Below are 24,526 nucleotides of genomic sequence, written 5' to 3' on the forward strand. Positions count from 1 at the left end.
CATAAAAACAAACCACAAGGCCTCTTCTGCCTTTTTCATTCTTTTCATTTAACAATATGTAGTGGTACTACTTCAATCACATCTTATTTTGTGCCTTTCAAATATATGATCATTCTAAACTTGCCCTTTGATAAAGGCACAGTCAGGATGAAACTATAATAAGGGCAAATTTGGTTATACCTGGAAAAGTGAAGAGACTGAACAAATTCCTTTGTTGTACTAGTATTTTGTATTAGGTACCAAATTTCACTGGCCTTAAAATACTATCCCCAAGGAGTTCCCTAGTGGCCTAGAAATTAAGGATCCAGCATTGTCACTGCTGTGGCTCAGGTTACTGCAGTGGTGCAGGTTCGATCCCTGGCCAAGGAACTTTCACATGCCATGGGCTTGACCAAAAAAAAATATATATATATATGTATATATGTATATATATATGTATATATGTATATATGTATATATATGTATATATGTATATATGTATATATGTATGTATATATGTATATATATGTATATATGTATATATGTATATGTGTATGTATATATGTATATATATATATGACTTCAAATGGTTTAAAGCAGGCCCTCCTTCATCAACTTTTATTTTTTGGTAAGTGTACAATTCAGTACATTTTTAGCAAATTTATAAAGTTGTGTAACCTTCACCACAGTCTAGTTTTAGCACATTTTCATCACTCCCGAAACTTGTCTCAAATCTGTGTGGGGTCAATTGCTTATGAACATCCCCCGCACCAAGGCTACCACTGATCTGTTTTCTGTATTTATAAATTTACCTTTTCTGGGCATTTCTTATAAGCAAAGTACGGGATATGTAGTCCCTTGCCTCAGTCTTCTTTCGTTTAGCATGTTCTTGAGTTTCATCCAAGCTATAACATGCATCAGTGTTTCACTCTTTTTATTGCTGAGTAGTATTCCATCATATTCATCGCCAGTTGATAAACATTTGGATTGTTGTCCCTTTGGGTTTATTAGGAATAACATTGTTATAAACATCAACAAGTCTTTATGTGGACATTCATTTTCATTCTTCTTGGCTAAGTTTATGTGTAACTTAAAGAATTACCAGGCTGTTTTCCAAAGTGACTGTACCATTTTGTATGCCCAAGAGCAAGGTGTGAAAGTTCCAGGTGCTCCACATCCTTCCCAACTTATTATAGTCATTCTGGCATCTGTGAAGGGGTATCTCATCTCGGTTTTAATATGCATTTGCTGATGATGATAGATATTGCACTTCTTTTCATGTGCTTACTAGCCATCATCTTCCTCTTTTTTAATGGTCTTGAAAGGCTTTTTCCTTTCTTTTTCCTTTTTCTTTTTTTTTTTTTCTTTCTTTTTTTTTTTTTTTTTTAATATTTTTAGGGCCGCACCTGCAGCATATGGAGGTTCCCAGGCCAGGAGTCGAAATGGAGCTGTAGCTGCTGACCTACACCACAGCCACAGCGACACAGGATCTGAGGTGCGTCTGCAACCTATACCACAGCTCATGGCAACGCCAGATCCTTAACCCACTGAGCAAGGCCAGGGATCGAACCTGCATTCTCATGGTTCCTAGTCAGATTCGTTAACCACTGTGCCACGATGGTAACTCTTTTATAGCTTATTTTAAACCTAATAGTTTGTACCTCTTAATATCCCACCCTATATTTCCCCTCACCCTTTTCCTCTCCCCACTGGTAACTAACTGCTAGTTTGTTTTCTATACCTGTGTCTGCTTCTCTTTTGTTATATTCACTCGTTTGTTATATTTTACTGTCTTTTTTATTATAGTCATTCTAGCATCTGTGAAGGGGTATCTCATCTTGGTTTTAATATGCATTTCCTGATAATGATAGATGTTGAACTGCTTTTCATGTGCTTATTAGCCATCATCTTCCTCTTTTTTAAAGGTCTTGAAAGGCTTTTTTCAAGAGTCTACATATAAGTGAGACCATACAGTGTTTTTCTCTGACTTATTTTACTTAGCATTATGCCCTCCAAATCCACCCCTGTTGGTGCAAATGGCAAAATTTCATCCTTTTTATGGCTGAGTAGTGGTCTAGCGTTTGTATATATACACCACACCTTCTTTTCACTTCTTTTAACAAACTATTAACTTTTAAGACTATATTCCATTTATATACCTCTGAGAGGTTAGGTTGGACGATGGGTCCGGTTTTCATTTTCTACAACTCACATGTATTGCTTTCATGACTTGAGGGGAAAAAAAATGAATAAAGACCATTAAAAGCAGAGACGCATAGGAAAAATAATGGAATAAATGCCACCAAAACAATTAATGCTTATTTAAGGTGGTAGGATTATTGGTAGCTTTTTTCTTTTTCCCCATGTTTCTACATAGCATGAAATACTATTAAACGTCAGATAAAGCAGTGATGGACCCTCATCTCCCCACCTCACCACAGCACCTCTTAAACTTGCTTTTTAATCGAGCTATTTAATCCTGACCTTCCTATAAGTAATCCTTTCTTTCATTTTCTTAATTCCTCCCATTTCCTTTTTGGTATCTAATTTCAGGTTGACAGCAAGATCTGTTTTCCCTGAACTGTATTCTAGTTACGTGGCTTAATTCTAACCTTATCCTCAACTCCAGTTCCAGACATTACTAGAAAGCAAGGACACATCTCACTGTTTTCTAAAACCCTTGCCTCTCTAGAAACTGCAGACACGCTGGAATCTCAAGGCCTCTTGCGGCTCTGTACGTGTTTGCTGGCAGTCACCCCGAGCTGTGTTTCTTCTGGAAGGCAACAAGTGACACTGGGGTAGAGTCCAGGGTCTCAAGTTGAGGATGAATACACGGCCCAGTGCTCCAGAGCCTTCTGCCATGATGATCTGAGCCTCCCTAGAGGCTCAGCTCTTAGAGACGGAGGAAAATCTAGCAGAATTCCATCTAGTTCTCCCTACATTTCCCTTCTGCATTAACCCAGGGGTTGGAACAGAACAGCCTCTGTTTTCCAGTAATTTTCAGTACTAAAGCAGTCTTAAAAACTCACGAGTTGCTCCCATTATGGCTCAGTGGGTCAAGGACCTGATGTAGTCTCCATGAAGATGTGGGTTTGATCCCGGGCCTTGCTCGGTTAAGGATCTGGCATTGTGACACCCTGAGCTGCCGTCCCTGGTTTTTTAAAAGCCCGACGCCTCAGTCTCTAGGTCTCACTTAAGTATCCCCTCAGTGAGACTTTCCTGGACCCCTTGGTCTACGAAGGGCCTTCCTGATCATTCTCTATCTCAGCACCCTGTTTACTCTCCACATAACATGTAGTTTCCAGGAAGTCGTCTCCTTGCCTGTTGATTGTCTGTCTCCTCCATCAATTACATCCACAGATGCCAAGGGAGTAGTTTCTGTCTTGCTCACCACTCTGTATACCTGGTGCACCAAAATGCAAGACATACCTTTTAAGAGAAATAAATTAAACCACAGAGTGGAACAGACCCTAAAGTCACCTGGTGTGTCCCCCACCCCAGCCTCTTCCACGTCATCCCTAGTGGATTCAGCATAGACACATCTGGTCACAGCAAGTTCTCTATTTGGGTATCTCAAATGTCAATTAATTCTAATACACATGGAGTGGAAATCTGTCTTTCTGTCTGAAAGTTCCACTTGTCATCTGGAGCTACGCACCATACACTTAATTCTTTTCAATGTCACTTTCAAATATTTGAAGATGCCTGTCTCGTCCTCTCCACACTCCACATGTCTTCTCATTCCTCAGAGAAACTGCTCCAACGGCTTCAATGACTTCTTGCCAGACCCCCTCACCAGCATTTTTCAAAGAATGTTTGCTTAATTTGAGGCATCTCAAATAGGATTCAATATGAGTACTATGGGATAATTATCTCCTTTATTTTGGATATGCCTTCATGTATGAAATGTAGAGCTGCAAATTTTTTTCTCTCTCCCTTTTCTCACAAATAGGCCATGCTCGTCATTTCTATCAAGCGCGCAATCACCCGAAACCAGTGCTTTCATCTCTCACACGTGAACTCAAGTCTCCCTTACCTGGTGCATCTAATTGCTTGCACTGCCCTATGGATTCTCACTCTCAGCTCGGTAGTCTGGTTCCATCATTTCAACCTGTCTAGATCTCTTTGAATCTTGTTCCTGTCACCTGACTTATTAGGACTAGCTCCTGACTCTGTGTCAGATGAACACTCGTCAAGCCTGCTTGATTTGGCTTCGCCCACGTTGCCAGGAAAAATGCTGACCAAGGCAGACCCATTAGCACCACCTGGAGAGAGCTCCTCCAGGTCAGCACCTTAGTCCTCAGGCTTCGGGGCTGGTCCTTCAGTCAGGTGCGAGATCTCATTCATGCCTCGCTGCAGCTCATGCATGCTGTATCTATGGCTGTCCCTTGATGTCCCAGCCTGCAAAGCCTAGCAGAAAAGGAAGTGAGGTCAACCTGGCCATTTTTTTCCCTTGGTGAGCAGCACAGGAAGCAGCCGAGAAGCCACAGGGGGATGTGGTTCTTTAGGACGTCGCCAGCTCTTGCCTTGCGCTGGGCTAGTGATAGATTCAGTCACACTATCTCCTGCCTCATGAATTTGCCTCAGAGCCTCTGTTACTTCTCACTTCTTATCTAACCTACCACTCTCTTCCTCTCCCTCTTGGTCCTCTCTGGAGCTTTAGACACATTTGAATGAAGGCTAGGAAGTTCTAAGGGAGGGATTTGCAAAGGTCCAACGATGAGAAGAAGAATAGTTATTAACTCTTTTGATGAAGATCTGAGGCAGCCTTCCTGGGTAGCCCAGGACAGCCCCTTCAAAAGAGCCAGCTCCCCCGAGCTCTTCAGTTCTCCTTTAGTACTTTCTCACCCACCCTTTCCTGGACTGACTTCCACTTACTCTAGGTTGGCAGACCTGTTTCCACACATAGTCACCGCAACTCACTTGCTCAGCTCTTCTGGAGAGATGGCCAGCCTCACCCTCCATGCCATGGGGCTTGCTGCCTCCCCTGGCATTGGAAAGGTTTTGTCCTGCAAGCTTGCAGCCTTCTTCCTTCAGAAGCTGCTGGCACCTGGTGCAGGGCATCAGCGAGACCCACCTGAGCCCCAGAGAAGAGCCTGAGTGGGGCGGGGGCTGAGAGGTTCTTCTTTCTGTGGTTTGTGGCTTTTATTTCTGCTTTCTCACTCATATGTGGTAATTATCCATTTCTTCTCTCCCATTCCTCTTTTTCACCTGTTTTCCCCTCTGACCCCTCCTTCCAACTCTCAGCACTTCTCCTGGGGTCCAGGAGAGACCAAAGCCATACTCATGACTGGCCGTAGAGGATGCCTTTCCAGGTTCTTTGTATTCCCACCCAGAGCGCTGCGTTAAGCAATCCCTCTTCATCCTTAGACTTTTTTCATGTTGACACATTTCTGCCACTCCAGTAATCACCTGTTTCTGGTGGAAGAGCTAAAGCACAGTTAAGTGGTAGGTGGGGAAATTCTGCATACTTGAGTGGTTTTGCTTTTAAGTTGTACACCCTACTCAAATGGGTGTTTGTGCACCAAAAAAAGACCAAACCTGTAGTGCTCAAAGAACTTACTCCATCTGAATCCTGTAAACAGGCATGAAGAGCCCAGGTACAGGGCAAACGACAGTTTGACTCATTCATTACACTGTCACTTCTTCTATGGACTGAATTGTGTCCCCCCCCCCCCCCCCCCGCCAGTTCATATGATGAGGCTCTGTTTTCCCATGTGATGGTATTTGGAGGTGGGGCCATTGGAATGTAATTAGGTTTAGATGAGGTCAGGAGGATGGGGCCCTCAGATGGCATGAGTGTCCTCACGACCAGAGCTTTTCTCTCTGCCTGTGTCTCCTGCCTTTTCTTTCTCCCTCCTCTCTCTCTCTCCGTGTCAGGTGAGGACAGTGAGAAGTCGGCAGTCTACGAGCCAGGAAGAGGGCCCTCGCCAATCAGCTGGCATCTTGATCTGGGACTTCCCAGCCTCCAGAACTGTGAGAAAATAAATTTCCATTGTTTAAGCCACCCAGTTTATGGTATTTTGTTATGGCAACCCGAGCAGACTAACACAAATCCCCAGGCTAATTCTTTGCTACCTGCCACAACATTTGTTTTCTCAATGTGCCATTTGCACTCAAATCTACATGTAAATTGAATTAGCTAATTAATACAGGTATAAAGTACCTCAGGATAGGAGTCTCTGGTGATTTCATTTCCCATTAATTCCCATATATTTATATATCTTCACTTGGAACTCCTGGATTAAACCACGCTGGCTTCTCATTTAACTGCAAAGCACTCAGACAATTTTATCTAAATGCCCCCCTGTCCACATTACCTTGATATCCGGATGCTTTCCTGAAACTTTACACGTACCTTTCCCTAAATTAGCCCCTTGAACTGTGGACCCGGGCAGTGGTCCCATTTTGTAGCAAAGCTCATGCTTGCATTTCCTTCCCATACCCCATCTCTCCACTAGTGTGCTAAAAATTAGGAGAAGCAAATTGCAGGTACTCATTTCCGGTTCAGGAGCAGAAAGGATTAAAATGGTCGGCTTGTCAGTGACGATAATGCTGCTATCTAACATTTCCGAGTTCTCATTTCTTCACATGCATATCTCATTTAACCCTTACAACCAAGTCTATGAAGTAATGGATATTCCTTCCATTTTACAGATGAAGGAAGGGAGGCAAAGAGATTAACTGCCAAAGATTACACAGCCAGTGAGTAATGTCATTAGGATTTGACCCTAACATCTAAATCCAGAGCTCATATTTCTGACTACGAAATGACCAGAAGGGTTCACCGAGCATAGAGTCTAAAAAGACCAAAAAGGCAAACTGGAAGATCCTAAGAGGGAGTAGTTAGGGGCCTCAATTTTATCTCCCTGCAGCTTACTCCTTGTGAGGAGGTATCTGTTGACTATTTCTTTTGTGTGGAAGTGTTACTAAATATCTCAATTACCATTTAGCCTTCTGTTGCCAGGTGGGACCTCTCCTGATTTACTGCATTTGAATGATGTATACTTCATGCGACACTGAATACCCTCCTTCAGTCACGCGAAGAATTTAGACGTGTGTTAGGAGCTGACGCTAAATACAGCCAGTAACCCTTACTCAATATGGAAGCCAAGGCCAAGCCCACAGCCACCTCTGTAACACCGCTCAAAAAAAATTTTTTTTTTTTTTTTTTTGCTGCAATAGTGATGCTTCTTACGCACGCATTCCCATTTGTCAATTTTTTTTTTCTTTTTAAGCCCACATCCACAGCATATGGAAATTCCCAGGCTAGGAGTCAAATCAGAGCTATAGCTGCCGGCCTCCACCTCAGCTACTGCAACGGGATCTGAGCCGCATCTGCGACCTACACCACAGCTCAGGGCAATGCGGGATCCCCAACCCACTGAGTGACGCCAGGGATCAAACCCGCATCCTTATGGATACTAGTGGGATTCATTTCCGCTGCACCACAACAGGAACTCCCCCATTTGTCAGTTTTAAGGCCCACACACAGGGAAGAAGGACCATTCTGACACTCACATCCTTTTATTGAGCTGGTCATATCTTGGGTATCAAGAACAGAAGAATCTTCAAACAATTTCCTGCTGCCGGTAAGATGGTACAAAGAGCTGCTGTCAGACAGACTATTAAACAACACACAGATTCCCTAAAGACAAACTTAAGAACTCAGAGCCTCTGCCTTCGGTCATGGGAGACTATAACAAAAACATGCTCTTGACTGTCTATGTGCATAGCATCGTAAGGCAGCACAGAGTCGCCATTCAATCAACATGCATTGAGCTGACTGGAAATCTGTGGAAACTAGGGCACAGAATGCAAAGCAGTTCCCTGCACCTCCAGTCCAAATCCTTCTCTCCTTCGTAGGGCCAACAGGCACCTAGAGAGCATGTGACAAACCCAGCACCTGGCATTATTTTCTGTTCCGATGACCCTCTTGTTACCTTGTGCATACGGCTCTTTGCTCATGGTGAGATGGTAGAACCTGTCCTAGAGGGAGCGGACACCCTGTGACGGGGGATGGAGGCAATGTTCCCACATGCTCAGTGACCCGAGGCATGGGACTTAACTGTTTTTTCCTGGATTGTAGTTTCTTCACAGGTTTGTCACAAAGATCCAATCCTCATGATTCTGTAACTCCTTTCCTCTTTGAGGAAATGGGTGGTGTCAGTTATTTCTGCATGCCTACCTCCTCGTGTATGTCTTGGCACCTGTTAAATATGTGAAGTGACTTGTGGAATAAAGAAATCTTATTTCTCTTGTATATTAAAATCCCTCTCTGAGTTCCCATTGTGCCTCGGCAGGTTAAGGACACGACGTTGTCTCTGTGAGAATGCGGGTTCAGTCCCTGGCCTGGCTCCGTGGGTTAAGGATCTGGTGTTGCGGCAAGGTCGGCTCAGATCTGGTGTTGCCCTGGCTGTGGCATAACCTGGGAATGTCCATATGCCACAGGTGCCGCCACAAAAAGAAAAAACAGAGATGAAATCCCTCTCTCTGTGTTGGTTACTTGGCTGGTTCTCAAACACTTTTTGAAAGAAAGATGCTTTTTAAAAATACTCAGGTTTGAATTATTTACATAAGTAAGCTGCTTATTAAGTTATGTATTATTATAATATTTGTATACTTATTAAGCTATGTATTATTAAGTTCAGTTATTTACATACAGTGAAGTACTCAATCTTAAGACAGCTCAGTGAATTTTTACATATGCCTACACTCCTGGAACTACCATCTAATTAAAGATAAAAAGCATTTCAGTTGCTTTAGAAGTTTCCTTCATGCCACCTCCCATCAATACTGCCCCTGCCAGAGGAAATCATTATTCTGACTTCTGTCACCATAGATTCGTTTTGCTCACTCTTGAACTTCAAATAAGTAGAATCCCCTAGTACATATCCTTTTGTATCTGGATTCTTTCACTCAACAATACTGTGAGGCTCATCCATATTGTCATGAATGTCAGCAGCTCATTTTTTTCACTGTACCCTATTCCATGGTATATATAAACTGCAATTTATCCACTTGCCTATTGATAGACAATGGGTTTGTTTCCAGCTTTTAGCAAGGATGAATAAAGCTATAAATATTCTTGTGTACATCCTTTGGTGCACACAGGCATTCCATCCTTTGCAGTGGCTGAATGCAAGGAGTGGAATTGATAGGTCATAGGGTCAGTGTATATTTACTTTTTATTAGAAACTACCAAACTATTTCACAAAATAGTTGAACAGATTCACATTACCCTCAGCAATGTACTGAATTCCAGTGGCTCCAAATTCCTACAAGCTTTTGATAGTGTCAGTCTCTTCAATTTTAGCCATAATGAATTTGTGTTTCCATTTACTGGTTATTTACCACACATGAAATTATTAACAATTCCTTATCCTGTGTGGGTCTCCATCTCAGCAAATGGTTTAACGTAATAAAAATGTTTCCAGTCAAAACATCTCGATGTGGCACTCAGGGCTGGTGCAGAAGAAGCCTTGGATTCAGAGATGACATGGAAGAACTCCAAATTCCTATTTTTTTTTTCTTTTTAGGGCCACACCTGCAGCATAAAGAAGTTCCCAGGTTAGGGATCGAGCTGGAGCCATAGCAACGTGGGATCTGAGTCGAGTCTGCAACCTACAGCACAGCTCACAGCAATGCCAGATCCTTAACCCACTGAGCAAAGCCAGGGATCCAGCCCGCAACCTCATGGATCCTAGTTGGATTCATTAACAATTGAGCCACCAAGGTAATTCCCAGCAACACCAAATGTCTAACAAGTAACTTAAACATAAAAGCAAGTATCAAAAAGATAAACGTAAAGTAAGTTAATTCTATGCTTCTCAGGAGGAAATTTCAGTTAACAAATACATATTAAACAGAAGAAGAATCTCATAATATGTGTCATTGTATTTAACAGATACATATTGGCTACCTCTATGAGCTTGATATAATACTAGAAAGTTTCTGATAATTCTACTTTGTTCTCAAAACCTCACAGAATTGATTTGATCTCCATTGTGCAACTTAGGAAAGCAGAGATAGTTTGCTGAGGATGGCTACCTGGCTTTGCCTTAGTACAACAAAAGCCCTCACCCCAACCCTTATCCATCATCAGTGCTGCTGCTTTTTCAGTTCTCCTGAAGGTCAACTGTTCTTTCCCTACTAGATAACATTCAGTGGTTCATCCTGTCCACCAAAGAAAGTCCAGATTCTTTTTTTGTGTGTGTGTCTTTTTGCCATTTCTTGGGCCACCCCTGCGGCACATGGAGGTTCCCAGGTTAGGGGTCGAATCGGAGCTGTAGCCATAGGCCTACGCCAGAGCCACAGCAACGCAGGATCCGAGCTGCCTCTGCAACCTACACCACAGCTCATGGCAACACCAGATCCTTAAGCCACTGAGCAAGGCCAGGGATCGAACCTGCAACTTCATGGTCCCTAGCCGGATTCGTTAACTACTGCACCATGACGGGAACTCCTAGAAAGTCCAGATTCTTACATGTTTGTGATCTCTCTTCCTGCCCCACACCACCCGTAGTTCTCGTTAACTACATTTCCATGTTTATCTCCCATTGCTCGCCTCCAGAAATCTGATGCGTAAATCAAACCAAAGCTCTTCTGCATATTATGCTTTATATGGAGCTACCTCTGTCCCCAGACTACTGTTTATTCCAGCTTCTCCTGTCAAAATATTTTCTGACATTTTAAAGTTTAAATGACATCTCCTTTGTGAAACTGTCTCTGATTTCTCAACGCTCACAGCACTTTACCACATTAGAGGGTAAAAAATTAATAGCCAGCATAATAGAAACCCAAGCCGAGCCTACAGGGAATACAGACTTCTCTGGACCTGTTTGATGAGGGGGAGGTGCCCACAAGCACCGTTTGCAAGACCCACCTGCAGGAGCAGGAGGCCTGGGATGGAGATGTCACCGAGGTTCCTGGGAGCTGAGAAAGGGGAATGGGGAACATAAAGTCTGTCTCCCAAACTGGTTTCCGACTGGCTGTGTCTGGACTCTGGTGAAAGGAGATATTGAGCCAAAGATAAAGGAGTTGTCTTCACAAGAGAATCTTTAGAGATTGGAGACACAAGCGATTTTGGATTTGTTCGTGATCCAAACAGAGTACAAAGCAAAGACAGAATGAGTGTTGGGCACTTTCCCTTGCTTACCACCATCCAGTTTTGGCATCTCATGGGCTCCAGCATCACCACTGCAGTGGGAGCCCATAGATCCGAGCAGAGCAGCAGGAAGCCATGCGGGAGGGGACTAGTTTGTGAGCTCATAGGAATCCCCAGTATCCTAGGGAAGCCCCGGAAATGGTTGAAGAACATTTTATAGATGACCAAGACTCTGAGTAAGCCTGGGGCAAAAGCCAGTACAATTTGGATTGTTATTGTTGATTTAATTTCATGTTTGTGCACAGACAGGTAAGGTCTGGACAGACTTGGGTCATGATGACTTTCATTTATGACTTGAAATGGTTTAACACTTATCTTCATCTAAGTATCTGTTTTGACCCTCGTAACAACCATATGAGGCAGATACCACCATCACCAGATTTTTCCACTAGCAATGGATTTAAGCACAATGTTTACTAAAAGAGTTCTGGACTTGTTGTCAGCAGACCTAATTTTGAGCTCTTACTCTTCTGCAGGTGGCTGGGTGATCTTGGAAAAACCCAACCTCTCTGAGCTTCAGTTTCTTCCAGTCCTGCAGGACAGGAAATAGTAACCCCTTTTGCATGGAGCTGCTGTGAATCTCTGAGACGAAGAACAACTAGTGTACCATAGCGAGAAATTATTATGGCACATGACTTTCTGCGAGCCACATTCATCTTCTGCCAAAGACTAGTTGTTCCTGTACATGTCTCAACAGACGGAAAACAATGATGGGAGCATATTCACACCTTATTCTTCTCTGTCATTTCATCCTGCAACTCATCGGGATGGTGGGGAATACATTGGGGTGATGAGCTTCTCATCTTTAGTGACAGTTTGGTAGAGACGAGTCACATTTTAGGATTCCTTGAACTTGACACCAGTCTGGAGAGCCTAAGATTATTTATTAAAGTCATCGGATATAAACATATGGATGTAACAGGTCAAATCAAGTTTCCCAGGAACATAAGACATGATTAAGACAAAACACTAGTCACTGAGAGAGAGCAGGGAGTGGCACACTTGTCCTGTGAAGGGCCAGGGGGTAAACATTTTAGGTTTTGCAGGTTATACAGTTGTGGCAACTATTCAACTCAGCCATTGTATCATGACAGCAGCCATAGATAATAGGTAGACAAATGGGAGATCCTAGATTCCAACAAATTGCACTTAAAAAACAGGTGGTGGGCTGCCTTTGGCCTGTGGGCTTTTATAGCCAGCTCCCGAGAGAGAGGTTTGTCCTGTTGCCAAGGAAGATTACTAACACAAGGAGCTGAAAGCAAAACCAGGTGGTAATGGAGAAAAGAAAAGTTGAAACCAATGACTGAAAAGTAAAGTTCTCTGTGAAGTCTGGAAAACTAACATGATCAGGAGCACAGTCAGAGAGAGAAGGGGTGTCATGTAAAATGTCTGAATTGGAAAAAAATTTTTTTTATTCTAAAGAAGCTCAGAAAGATAAAGAGACCCTGGGGTTTTAGGTACTTAGAAACTACTATGCGTCAATCAGTGTGATGTGACTTCTTAGCGAATCCAATGGGCTCCAGTTCCTATTAATGAAAGCAGAGCATCCGCAACAAACAAGATGGTCCCAGGTGCGTGGAGCTGCATCTGCTCGCACGCATCCCCATGCCAGACACACAGGACGTGCTGCCTGGGGAGGAATCAAAGCCATGCTCTGCTTGGGGTGGAGCAGGGGGGATATTTCAGCATCAGTTCTGTGCCATCTCTGTGCTGAGTCCAAATGTGAAAAACCGGTGTTTGAGCTAAGCGGTGAAAGGCGGGAGTACCCACAGTGGCTCAGCGGTTAATGAACTGGACGAGCATCCACGAGGATGTGGGTTTGATCCCTGGCCTCGCTCAGTGGGTTAAGGATCTGGTGTTGCCTTTAGCTGTGGTGTAGGTCACTGATGCAGATTGAATCCAGAGTTACCGTGGCTGTGGTGTAGGCTGGCAGCTGTGGCTCGGATTGGACCCCTAGCCTGGGAACCTCCATATGCCACAGGTGCGGCCCTAAAAAGCCAAAAAAAAAAAAAAAAAAAAAGAGCTGAAAGGCAATATCCAGGCAAAAAGGGAGAACAGTGGCTGGGGGCAACAGCAGAATCTATTGATTCTCTGATGGGGCTCAATTCCACTCTCTTTCCCTTCAACATCCTGTTAAAACACAGGTTTCTGGGGAAAACAGGGAGTATCATACTTTCTAAGAAGTCTTAACATGAGCTTTGTTTTCGGAAAAATACACTGCCTTACCTGAGATAGAAGCATGAATGCACTGACCTGCTTGAGAAAACATTTGGAGTATTTCAAACAAGGCTGCGAAGGGAAATGAATTTAAGGAACTAGCAGGTGTGCAGTGGGAGTTCTCACAGCCACCAATAATCCCCTTGCAAAGGAACTAATTATGTTTGGAGAGGACGTGTGTGCGCCTGATAAAATAATTAAAAATAAATTGCTCTCCTTGGAAATGCAAATTACGGAGGGTTAACGCAACCCTGTTGGTCACATAGATAATAAATAGATGTGTTTTCTCAAGTCTGTTTGACGGCAGTGATTGATTTCCAATTCTAGCCACAACCAAGCCCAAGGAGTTTTGAAACAAAGGTGAGGGGACCTCAGGCCCGGTGGGGACAATTGTTATCTCCCAGGGGACAGCTGATAAAAGCCTTCAACCGTGACACTCCCCACCCCCGGCCCTGACTCTGCCTGGCTGAAAACAGAGGAGCCTGGGAACCGGATTTGACCCATTCTTCCTCCTGGAAGCCTAGCCCCTGCCAGAGAGGGATGGGACGGTGGCACTGTTGATCCCTCAGCTCTCAGATAACTCCCACAGCACCCTTTCCTGTGGCCCAGTGCTGTCATGTCAGGGAAAAGAAGGCCTTGGCCAAGAAGAACAGGAGCCAGCTGGATCTCCGGTGGGGGTAGGAACGGGACATGTGAGGCCTTAGGGAGCTGACCGGAGTGCTGTGGCAACATGTTTTCAAGAAAGTTTTTCCTTGGCAAGGACTTAACAAGTCTTATGGAGAAAAGAAGAAGAAGAAAGAAAGAAACTCAGGCTACAAAATGCTTCACCACTTCATTCAAGAACCAATATTGGGTGTTCCCGTCATGGCTCAGCAGTAATGAACCCAACTAGGATCCATGAGGAGGTAGGTTTGATCCCTGGCCTCGCTTCGTGGGTTAAGAATCTGGTGTTGCTGTGGCTGTCGTGTAGGCTGACAGCTGTAGCTCCCATTAGACCCCTAGCCTGGGAATGTCTATGTGTCTGGGGTATGGCCCTCAAAAAAAGACAAAAAATAAAAATAAAGAACCAATATTGATCAAGCACCTGCCATGCAGGGCTCGCTCTGGAGCGGCATTTAGAGATGGAATGGAGATGCGGCGGGAGAGAAAGGGAGGTTTTTGCCTCCAAGGAAGTCAGAGTCCAGTGGCGGGAGGCAGACTGGACGTCAATGAAGGGCAGATTCCCAAGTGCTGACATCAGGGCCTTTCCTCCGCCTCTTATCTGAAGGCACAAGGTCCCCTAGAGCCAGTGTGGCCAGACCACCGGGGGTTCTTCTGGGAATCGGTGACCTAGGAGGAGGACAGAGGGCAGGCTCGCCCTGGACTCTGCCCTGAGAGCTCACTGAACCCCCAGTGGCTGTGCGAGGGGTTCCGTGAGATCTTATAGAGGGGGAGATGTGACAGTGTAAACGGGGTGAGGTGCCAGCTCCTCGCTCCTTAGGGGGATGCAAGGGGTAGCTGAGGTGACAGGCAAAGAGACATGGAACAGGGCTTGGCACCACAAACGCGCTCCGGAAACATTCCCGCTGAGCCCTGGGTCACTTGCCTCAGGCCACAGGCTCCAAGAAGGACAGAGCCAGAGGGCGCTCACAGGCTGGTCAGTCCCATTCCAGAGCCCGCACACTTTCCGTGGGGCTGCCGGCATCTCTCGGGATTTAACAGGCTTCATCCTCTGCCATCCCGTGTGGGGTCCTGCCTCCAGCCCCTTTCAAGGGCACCCAGAGGGCCTTTTCTTTCTGTGCATTTAGACGCAGAGCGGACACCTTCTTGGCCTTGCGGTACAGGCAGAGGAGGGAGAGGAGCAGAAGGAGGAGCATCAGGAAGGGGAGGATGAATAGGAAATAGAGGAAAGGGGCCGACGAGCAGATCCTGGAAGGCAATGTGGGTGCTGCAACAAAAAGGAGGGACATAAAGAGAATAATTAGTCTCCAGCTTATTTGTACTCATCAATTATACACGCTTCTGGGATTTATTGTTACAGGCAAATATATGCAAAAATAACGGAGCCCAACAGCAGTGGGCCCCTTAAATCACACGTGAGGAGCAAAGGAAAGGGCGCCGGGGAGGAGCCCGCGCCTGGCTGGCCTCTCCCAGCCTGACTCCCCCTCGCCCAGCAATTTCCACCCACCCGAGGTTCAGATGACCTACTTAAAACTAACAGCCAGGAAGAAAAACAAAACAAAAAAGAAAACCTCTCCTTTAATCTTCTCTCCCCAGAAAAGATATCTATAATTCAACCCTCGTTCCCAACTCTGTTGCCAGTCCTGAATTTTTAACTGAGTTATTCCCTCTGCTGCTTCTGACACACACACACACACACACCCAGCAGCAGCAGCAGCAGCATGTACATGGAAGAAGCACCATCCCTTCCCGAATTTCCACATTGGTCTTGCGCCGCCCCCCCGGGGAACCAGCCCACTCAGTCCCTCCCCCGCTTCTCTCCCTGTTGCCTCTGGGTCCTGCTGGTCTCGTTCCCCAGCACACTGGCCTTCCTACCTTGCCTCAGGCACAGTTTTTTGCCTCTTTCTATCCTCTTCTCACACACGCCTTTGTTTAGACCTCTTTCACTCCCTTTTAAGCGTCTCTGTCATCACAGTGACTTGCGGATGTCTGATGGTGTCCTTTGTTTCTATAGCCCCTGCAGTGCCCAGCACCTGTGCTTGACCAGTTTGCTGATCTGAATTAAACCCGATCGATGGACTGCAACCACATGGGCAACGTCTGGGCTACTATAAAAAGCATGCTGAAGCCCTTGGCAGCTGCAATCCACAGGGAAGCGCTCTCCGCACACAGACAGGAGAGCACGCACTAGGGCTCCCGAGTGGTTCCTGGCCACACAGCCGGGGAAGCAAAGGGGAGGGGGCCGCACACACCACAGGCTCCAGGAAGCAGCATCTGGAGTTACCAGTAGAAGGACAGGGATTTACGGTCTCTAGATGCTTTAAACGACATCAACTGCTAAATGTACTCTTCTGGCTACATTTATTGATGACAGGATATTTGGAAATCAGGGCGGTTCTGAAAAATCTGAGGCGAATAAGGAGCTGTGCTTTTATAGGAAAATTGTAATGACGTAAGCAGTTTCTTCTTCAGAGGTTCAGCTACAGGAGTCGTGGGATGACAGGAGGCTTAGACATGAAGATAACAGGTTTGGAGGTCCATGTGCCAACCTCGTGTCGCCCGAATTCCGTTTCTGGCACTGCTGATGCCTTCTGCACCTTGCAGAACATCCGTGTTGGAAGTCAAAGAATCTAAACCTGGGCCCTGCATTATCAACTCCTGGAGGAGAGGGCCTATGTCTTGGGCATCTTCTTCCTCTGTGCAGCACTTTGTTCATAGGTCATCCATGGAAACCAAAGAATGGATCAATTGCATGAGTGATTTGCACACACAGGAACCCAGAGGTGCTTGCCATCGTGTTACCCAGAATAAAGGCTGGCACTGAGCCTTGGGCTGGTGGCTCAGAACAGGGCTGGCAAAAGGAGCGACAGGGGTTTGTTGCCTGGATTTTCTCTGATCTCATTTAGATTCTCCACCCTAAGTTTGTTTTTGGTTTATTTTCTTTTCTTTGTATGGTTTTTGTTTTGAAAAAGTGGGCTAGATTTTTCATTCTTTCTCACATCCTCTCCACATCCTACCTGACCCTACTCTCCAAGGCCCCGCTCGACTCCAGTAGTTCTCCCAGGCCTTATCTGAATATGTTTGAAAGCTATGCTCAAGGAGGCTGGTGCTATAGAGACCGGTGGGTAAGAATTCTGGCCTTCCCTCACGCTGCTAGTGTACAGAATAGGGATTCAGCACCTGCTGTGTCTCAAAGAGAGCTGGGTTCAAGTTCTGGCTCTTCCACTTACCATGACGGACTTTGGACAAGTTTCTCATCCTCTCTAATCGTTAGTTTCCTTGTCCATCAAATACAGATAATAATTTCTAGAGTCATGAAGAGATAATGCCTAATGAAGCATTAAACAGTGCCTAGCGCACATGCTGAGTTCCAGCAAAGAATAAATATCAGCTAGAATGCTACTGAGAAGGTTAGGAAAACCACAGGCAACGTTTCCCCAGGAGACCAGGCAGAAAGCAGGGCTGGACCTGCTGATTCCTCAGCAGGGTGAAGGCTTGGCCGAGTTCTTCCAGAGCCCAAGTCTCAGCCTTAAATCTCTGATCTCTCTGCCTCGGGGCAAGGTGACATTCAGCTGAGAGTCGAATGATTACTTAGGAGGCTCTGGCTTCCTATCGCCGTCATGGGAAGCAGAGAACTGGGAGGTAAGAGTCCGAGGCACCCACGGGTCCCCGTTGCTAGGGTGATGGAGAGAGGATGGGGAGATGGGGCCAGTACAGAGGAGGTAGATTTTCTGCCACAAAGACTCTAACCTGTAGCGGGAAGGGACTGCCAGAGGGCATGACTACCTAAATGGGGAGGAGGCTGCTCCACTTAGAGCAATCTGCCATCAAAGGGTGACAAAGTGCGCCCTTCATGCGGCGCGGTGCTGAACTGGCCCACAGCTAGAAACTGTCAGCTCCAGTGCTTCTGAATGACCTCTCCCGGGAGGGGCAGTGTTTGCTCTGGATCCCACAGTCGCCATTCCCACCATCTGCCTCTCCCCCTATCTGGATTAGCATTAAGGACAATCAAAACCATTAAGGTCTGGCATTTTGAATCAATCGAGGAAGTGCCCAGTGCTCAAAATACAAGGCTTGGAAGGCAGAGCCAAAACCGTAATGAGAGCCCTTCATCACAAGGTTTAGTTTGTCACTTGCTTCCTCCCACAGCCAAACACATCACAAGGAGCACCCCCTTCTGATATTTCCATAGAAACACTGACTTTAGAAGAAGGTAGAGGATGTTGGGGGGGAGTACCAACTACCACCCCCTCCAACCCCCACCCACACTTGGGCAACTGACGGTGCCAGGTATGGCCATGTGGGAGGGGTGGTTCCTGCCAAGAAATGAAAGCAGGGTTAGGGAACCGGACACAAGTGCATCCCAGAATAAATGAACCCCTGGCACCACTGGTTTCAACTCCATTGAAGACGCACTTATTCCTCAGGCATTTGCTGAGCTGCGTGCTATGCGCCAGGCCTTGTTGAGGCACCGGGGTGCGTCGACAAATGGCGTGTTCTCTCCAGAGATGTTAGTGTGATGGGGTCCATATCTCCTTCGAGGATCTACTTTCTAATTACATCCGTATCCAAATACAAGCTGGGAATTAGTAACAAAGACCGTATTACGACAACTAATTCCGCACCCTAACAGCTTTATAACCTTGCCTATTAATTAATCACAGAGAATTCTCTAGAATGAGATTTTAAAAGACTCAAATAGCCAGGACCTCTGCTTTGGCTCAGTCATAGCTAAGGAAGCAAGAGAGCAAAGACAACGCAAGGTAAATTCTGCCAAGGAAATATCTCTCAACTTTTCTGCCTTCGCATGAGCCACATGCTTCACAGTCCTATGACGTAGCCCTAAACTAACCCAACCTGGGGTTGTCGAATAGAGGTGGCGGGAAACCCTTTGAGAAGTGAGAACTGAGAGCCTATTATATCTGACCTGGATTTTGTCAAGACATAGAGCTGGCCCTTCTCGGGAGGGCAATTACACTGTAATTCAGTGAATATTTGAGCATGTTCCATGTGCCAGGCACTGTGCTGATGCTGAGAACAAGACACTCACCACTTTTGCCTGGTGATGGATGTTAGACAGGTATGAAGAGACTAAGTCACTGAGAAAGCAGCAGTTAAGTCGGTGGGGGAAGGATTAGTAGGTGTTGATCGGGGGCAGGTAACATGAAGGAGCCTTCCAATCAGGAGGTAAAAAGTTCATTCAAGATGTCAGTCACATCTTTCTCTTCTAATCTTCCTCTTCTTTCTCTCCACTGGCTCTTTTCCCTCTAGAATGTAAACGTGCTCAAGTCCCTACCATCTTCAAGCCAGAACAGAACAAAGCCAAGCTTCACAGCACCTCTTGCCATCTGTTCTTATCTTCCCTCTTTCCCCTTACATCAAAGCTCTCGAAAGCGTAACCTGGATTTCATGTGTCCACTCTCTCATTGCAGTCGAACTTTTCTCACTGCTTTCCTGTAATTGCCCTGTATTGTTAAACCCAAAGGATAGCTCCCCACTTTTATCTTAATTGGCCTCTTTGCACTAGTTGAGTCTGTTGGCTCTCTCGCCCTCTTGATGCTCTCCCGGCCTTTGGTTGCTATGATACCACCACACCCCGGTCCTCCTCCTATTTCTAGGCCACTCCTTCTGTTCTCCTTCTCAGGTTCCTCTTCTGCTGTCCCCTGATAAATGGCGGTGTATCTCAGGGGTCCATCCTTGGGCATCATTAGATGCTATAAGTTGATGACTTCTCATTTATAACTCTGGCAGAGATCCCATTTGGAAGTCCTGAAGCCTCTTGGATAGACAACCCTGGATAACTTACCAATACTCCGAACTCAATTCCAGCCCAGCTTATTCAAAATGGAACTCATCTTCCCCTTCAGACCTTCCTTTTATATTACCTCATTTAGTGAATGTCCCCACTATCCACCAATGCCAGAAACCTGCCATTCATCCTTGATTCTCTTCTTCTGTTCATTCACCCCCACATACACCTAGTCAGTCTCCAAATCCTGAAGGCTACATCCAACACAGAATGCCTGTCTTTCTCTGAGCCCTTCTGGGCACTGCCTTAATCCAGGCCTTCATTCTTCTCTCTCCTGGGTCCCTTCAATCAATTTCAAATAGTTCTCCCGACTCTGTGCCTGCCTCCCTTTCAATTCATTTCAAACACTGCTCCCAGGGGGAGCTTACTAAAATGCAAACCTGATGTGTCACTCCTCCGCGTGAGCTCGTGCAGTGACACTGTCACTTCCACGACCAGGCTCACCTGCCCTTGCTCCGTGCCCAAGACCCATTTGAGATCCACACGCTCTCCGTCTCACTAGCATCCTCTCCTGCCATCCCGCCACGGTTCCTCTGATCATCTTGCATAACCTTCCTTTTCTTGAAGTATGCGTCTTCCTTTTTACGGGTCCCATACCCTGGGCACCTTCCCAGATCACCCTTCATCCCAGCCCTGCTTCTGCCCCTTCCTCAGTATCCTGAGATTGTCTTTTATGACACGTATCACGCTGGACTTTTTACCTCTTCCACCAGACTCTGAGCTCTGCAGGAACAGACACTGTAATACATTTTCTGTGTGTCCTTAGAACCTCATATAGTTATTTGTTGAACAAATTAAATGATTTTTTCACATAAATAGGTGTGTGTTTGTGTGTGTGTGTGTGTCTGTGTCTGTGTGTGTAGCATGTTTTGAAGCATGGGGGGAAGGACTTAACATTTGTTGAGCACTTACAATATGTCAGGAACTGTGCTAAATACGTTACATGCATTTGTATCATGACCCTCACTTTATGAGAAAGCCAAATCATCAAGGTGTGATTTCACAGCTCGGACGGAGATGATAGAGCTGCAATTTGAGCCTTGGCTTGTCCACTTCCAAACCCTGGGATGTTTTCATCCTCCCACACTGTCTCCACAACTACCAGAAAGGAACAGCCAGGCAGAGGAAGCAAGATGCTAGATTACAAGGACTGGCTTGGGAACACTTAACTGCACTTATAACGAAAACCCTCTGGTGGTCATGGCCCAGGCTTTCAAGCTCCTTCAATTGTGAAGAATACAAAGACCGTTTGGTTTTCAACGTTTTCTTTCCAGAGTCCACCTTTTTATAACCTTACACCCGTTTTATAAGAATTCCACAAAGATGAACAGTATATAAATATATGCTGTGAACAATCCCATCTGTCTTGGAGGAGATATGCTTTTTAGTCACAGAATATATGCTTTTTACAGTTATTATCTATTTGTTCTATTACAATAACTGCTGAATCTACAGAGCCTAGGAATTCCAGTGAGGAATCATGTATGAAACATGCTCAGGGTGGGGACTTTCTATAATTGTTGAAATGGAAGAAAAGCTGATAGGAAGATAAATTTGGCCTGGACACTTGGGAGAAGAATTCTGCTGGAGAATAGACAGGGGAAGGGAATGACGGACCCCCAGCGGACAAGCTAGATCACTTTGACTTCCACGCTACAAGCCTCGCTGTGACTAGGATGTAACGGTCCCTACTCTAAGAAGGTGTCATTTTTAGTAGCACCCTTTCCCTCCTACAGAGTGTCCCCAAAGCCACCTAGTGTGGTAGGGATGTTATATTTATTGATCCTTTTTACTCTTCCTGGTTTGGGGCACCAAGACCACATCTGCCTCCCCAGGGACCTTTTGTCACCGTAAGTGTAACGGACCACTCACCTCCTCACCTCCTCCTTCACCTCCACCCGGAGGAAGTGGCTCAGAGGATGAGCTGGCCATACTGTCTACCAGATCATTGATCACCTGGCGAGATTTACTGGTCTAGCTGGAGGAATTGTTGCTTAAATTATGTGCTTGGCACTGCACTGGCTGGAAGGAAGCCCTCTTCTCCGTCACAACCTCTTGTTCTGCATGCTTCCTGAAGTGGAGTGCTTGGCAGAATAAGGACGACCTTCGCACCCAGAGAAGGGTCATCTTTTGCCCAATGGTTGAAAGTAGCCGCCTTCCTTGCTAGAGCCTGTAAACAAGTTCTATGGGGCACACTTCTTCCCTTGATACCTTTCAAGGTGCATCGAGAGGTCCATCCAATGGCCATCATTATCAAAGACCCAGTAGTTCACTGAGCGCATGGATAAGAGGTCTGGCACGTCTTCACTGAGAAAGGCTTTTTCTGTTTGGTTGAGTTTTGACTCAGGGGGTGTTGAGATGGAGCTGATTTGGGTACAACCAAATCCAATATAAAGCCACCCTGTTCCTAATCCTCATTCCCACCCCGACTGCGGATGAGCAGGCTGAGACTGGAGAATCAGCCAAGAGGTAAGGATGTCTGCCTCAAACATTATTTGGTTATTCAAAGGGATACGATGTGGATGGTTTTTTTGATGTAAGAGGGGAAGTGGGAGCAGAGGTCAGATGCCCCTGAAATTTAAATGTCTGCGGCAAAACCTCATGTAGACCTTGTCTGTCTAGATGAGGTGCTATCGAGAGAAATGGGGAAGTCATCTTTCTTTAGGGAATCCGTACATTGTTTTCAGCCTGAAAAAAGAGCAAAACATAGCTGAGCAGGAAAGCATGGGGGGTGGGGGTGGGGGGACAAAGACTCTCCTGACCATGAGCCATGGCAGACGAAGCCCAGTTACCTGAAGGCAGCACCGTGAGCACCATGCGCTGCGACTCATTCGAGGCCTGGTTGACCCACTTGCTGGGGTCGCCATGTAGCCGCCACTCTGCCACCCTGCACCAGTACGTCCCGGCATCCTCCATCTCCACCTGGTGAAGCTTCAGGACAAAGTCTGTAGGGGATGCGCGGGAGCAGTGCAGGCGCCCCCCCAGGCTCTCTTCCCCGTACTCCAGCAAGCCGTCGTGCTGCAGGTGCACCAGCATTTTGCCTCCAGAGTTTCTTCTCTCCCGGTACCACGTCACAGAGAACAGGGAGGCTGGGCTGCCGACACTCTCCAGGCTGCAGTGGATGGCCACCTGGCTGTGTTCTGTAGCATTTTCTGTCTGGGACACTTGGGAGATGTGTATCTCACTTCCTAGGAAATAAAATGGCAGTAAGCTAGAGAGAAATCCAGACTTTAGAGTGGATGCTTCCTCTAAAAATTTAGTTCTCCTTTTTAAAATTTTTTTAAAATTGAAATATAGTTGATTTACAATGCTGTCTTCATTTTTGCTATCTAGCAATATAATGCACTCTTTTTTGGGGGGAGGCACATTTGTGGCACATGGAAGTTCCCAGGCTGAGGGCTGAATTGGAGTTGTAGCTGTCAGCCTACACCACAGCCACAGCAACACGGGATCCGAGCCACATCTGCAACCTCCACCACAGCTCACAGCAATGCTGCATCCCTGACCCACTGAGCGAGGCCAGGGATCAAACCCTCATCCTCATGGATACTAGTCGGATTCGTTTCCACTGTGCCACAATGAGAACTCCCACATTTTTAAAAATATTCTTTTCCATATGGTTTATCACAGGATATTGAATGTAGTTCCCTGTGCTCTGCAATGGGATTTTGTTGATTGTCCATTCTATATAGACTGGTTTGCATCTGCTAACCCCAAACTCCCAGTCCTTCCCTCCCTCACAGCAACCCCAAGTCAGTTCTCTGTGTCTGTGCGTCGGTTCTCCATCTGTGAGTTCTCATTGAAGAGATGCCATCTGATCATCTTCGGCCATCAGGTCCTTCATCTTTAACACTTTTCCTTGACCCCTGTCCTCCTTCCACATTTTCCAGAACATTCTCTGCTGTTTCAAACCAGCCACTTCCCTTCCTCAGCCTACCTTTGCCTGCTGGACCCGCCACTGAAAACCACCCAGCTCCTGCTGGGTGCTCTTACTTCTCCCTGAGCCAGCTCTCCCGCTGCTACCCAGAAGGACCATTCAAAACCTCTAGCCCTTGGAGTTGCTGACGTGGCTCAGTGGTTAACGAATCCGACTAGGAACCATGAGGTTTCGGGTTCGATCCCTGGCCTTGCTCAGTGGGTTAAGAATCCGGCATTGCCGTGAGCTGTGGTGTAGGTTGCAGACATGGCTTGGATCCCACATTTCTGTGGCTCTGGCGTAGGCCGGTGGCTGCAGCTCTGATTTGACCCCTAGCCTGGGAACCTCCATACACTGTGGGAGCGGCCCTAGAAAAGACAAAAAAAAGAAAAGAAAAGAGAAAAAAACTCCAGCCCTCCCCTCAAATCGCATATTCCTCCACTACCCCTTTTCCTTAGCAAATCACCCTCCTCCCATACACCCGGATGTCACCTTGGTGTAGATGCAGGGAAAGAGGAGGTGGTCTGAGAGTCTGAACGTGTTCACCCGTGTGTTAGAACGCCGTCAAGGAACTTTACACGATCGGACTAAGTTTTAAAGAGATTGTGGCATCTACTTTTCAAACATGTTCCCCTGCTCACTAGCAGATGAGGACTTGGAGGGAAGGTTAGAGCAGTGACAATCAAGAAATTCTAGTATGCATTATACTTTCAACCCTACCACAAACATATCTATTAATCTCTTCTTAAAAAAACCACTTTGTCTGATCCTGGATTCT

General features: G+C 46.0%; 1 protein-coding gene and 1 long non-coding RNA gene across 3 annotated transcripts in view; one reads left to right on the forward strand and one right to left on the reverse strand.

Annotated features, from left to right (window-relative positions):
- Positions 1 to 12,012: 12,012 nt before the first annotated feature.
- The window catches only part of CD101 (CD101 molecule), a 41,712-nt gene continuing 29,198 nt past the window's right edge, over positions 12,013 to 24,526 (reverse strand). The window contains exons 8-10 of one of the 2 annotated variants that reach the window (XR_014844381.1): positions 22,625 to 23,020; positions 14,367 to 15,290; positions 12,013 to 13,104 (exon numbers count right to left, since the gene is read on the reverse strand). Coding sequence is in view for 1 of the 2 variants with exons in the window: in XM_001927700.7 (XP_001927735.3) it covers positions 15,058 to 15,290; positions 22,625 to 23,020 (629 nt within the window). In the remaining variant the exon portion in view is untranslated. Of the gene's footprint in view, positions 15,291 to 22,624; positions 23,021 to 24,526 lie in introns of both variants that reach the window. The other variant, XM_001927700.7, reaches the window with a different exon arrangement.
- LOC110260337 (uncharacterized) lies at positions 14,134 to 23,054 on the forward strand. Its single transcript, XR_002343470.2, has 2 exons — positions 14,134 to 14,268; positions 16,038 to 23,054. It is a non-coding gene; the product is annotated as an uncharacterized LOC110260337 (long non-coding RNA).

Source organism: Sus scrofa, chromosome 4 (assembly GCF_054392235.1).
Source record: "Sus scrofa isolate SSC_HxYL_T2T_F1_AM1 chromosome 4, Sscrofa_HxYL_maternal_Yorkshire_Landrace_v2.0, whole genome shotgun sequence".
Lineage (NCBI taxonomy): Eukaryota > Metazoa > Chordata > Mammalia > Artiodactyla > Suidae > Sus > Sus scrofa.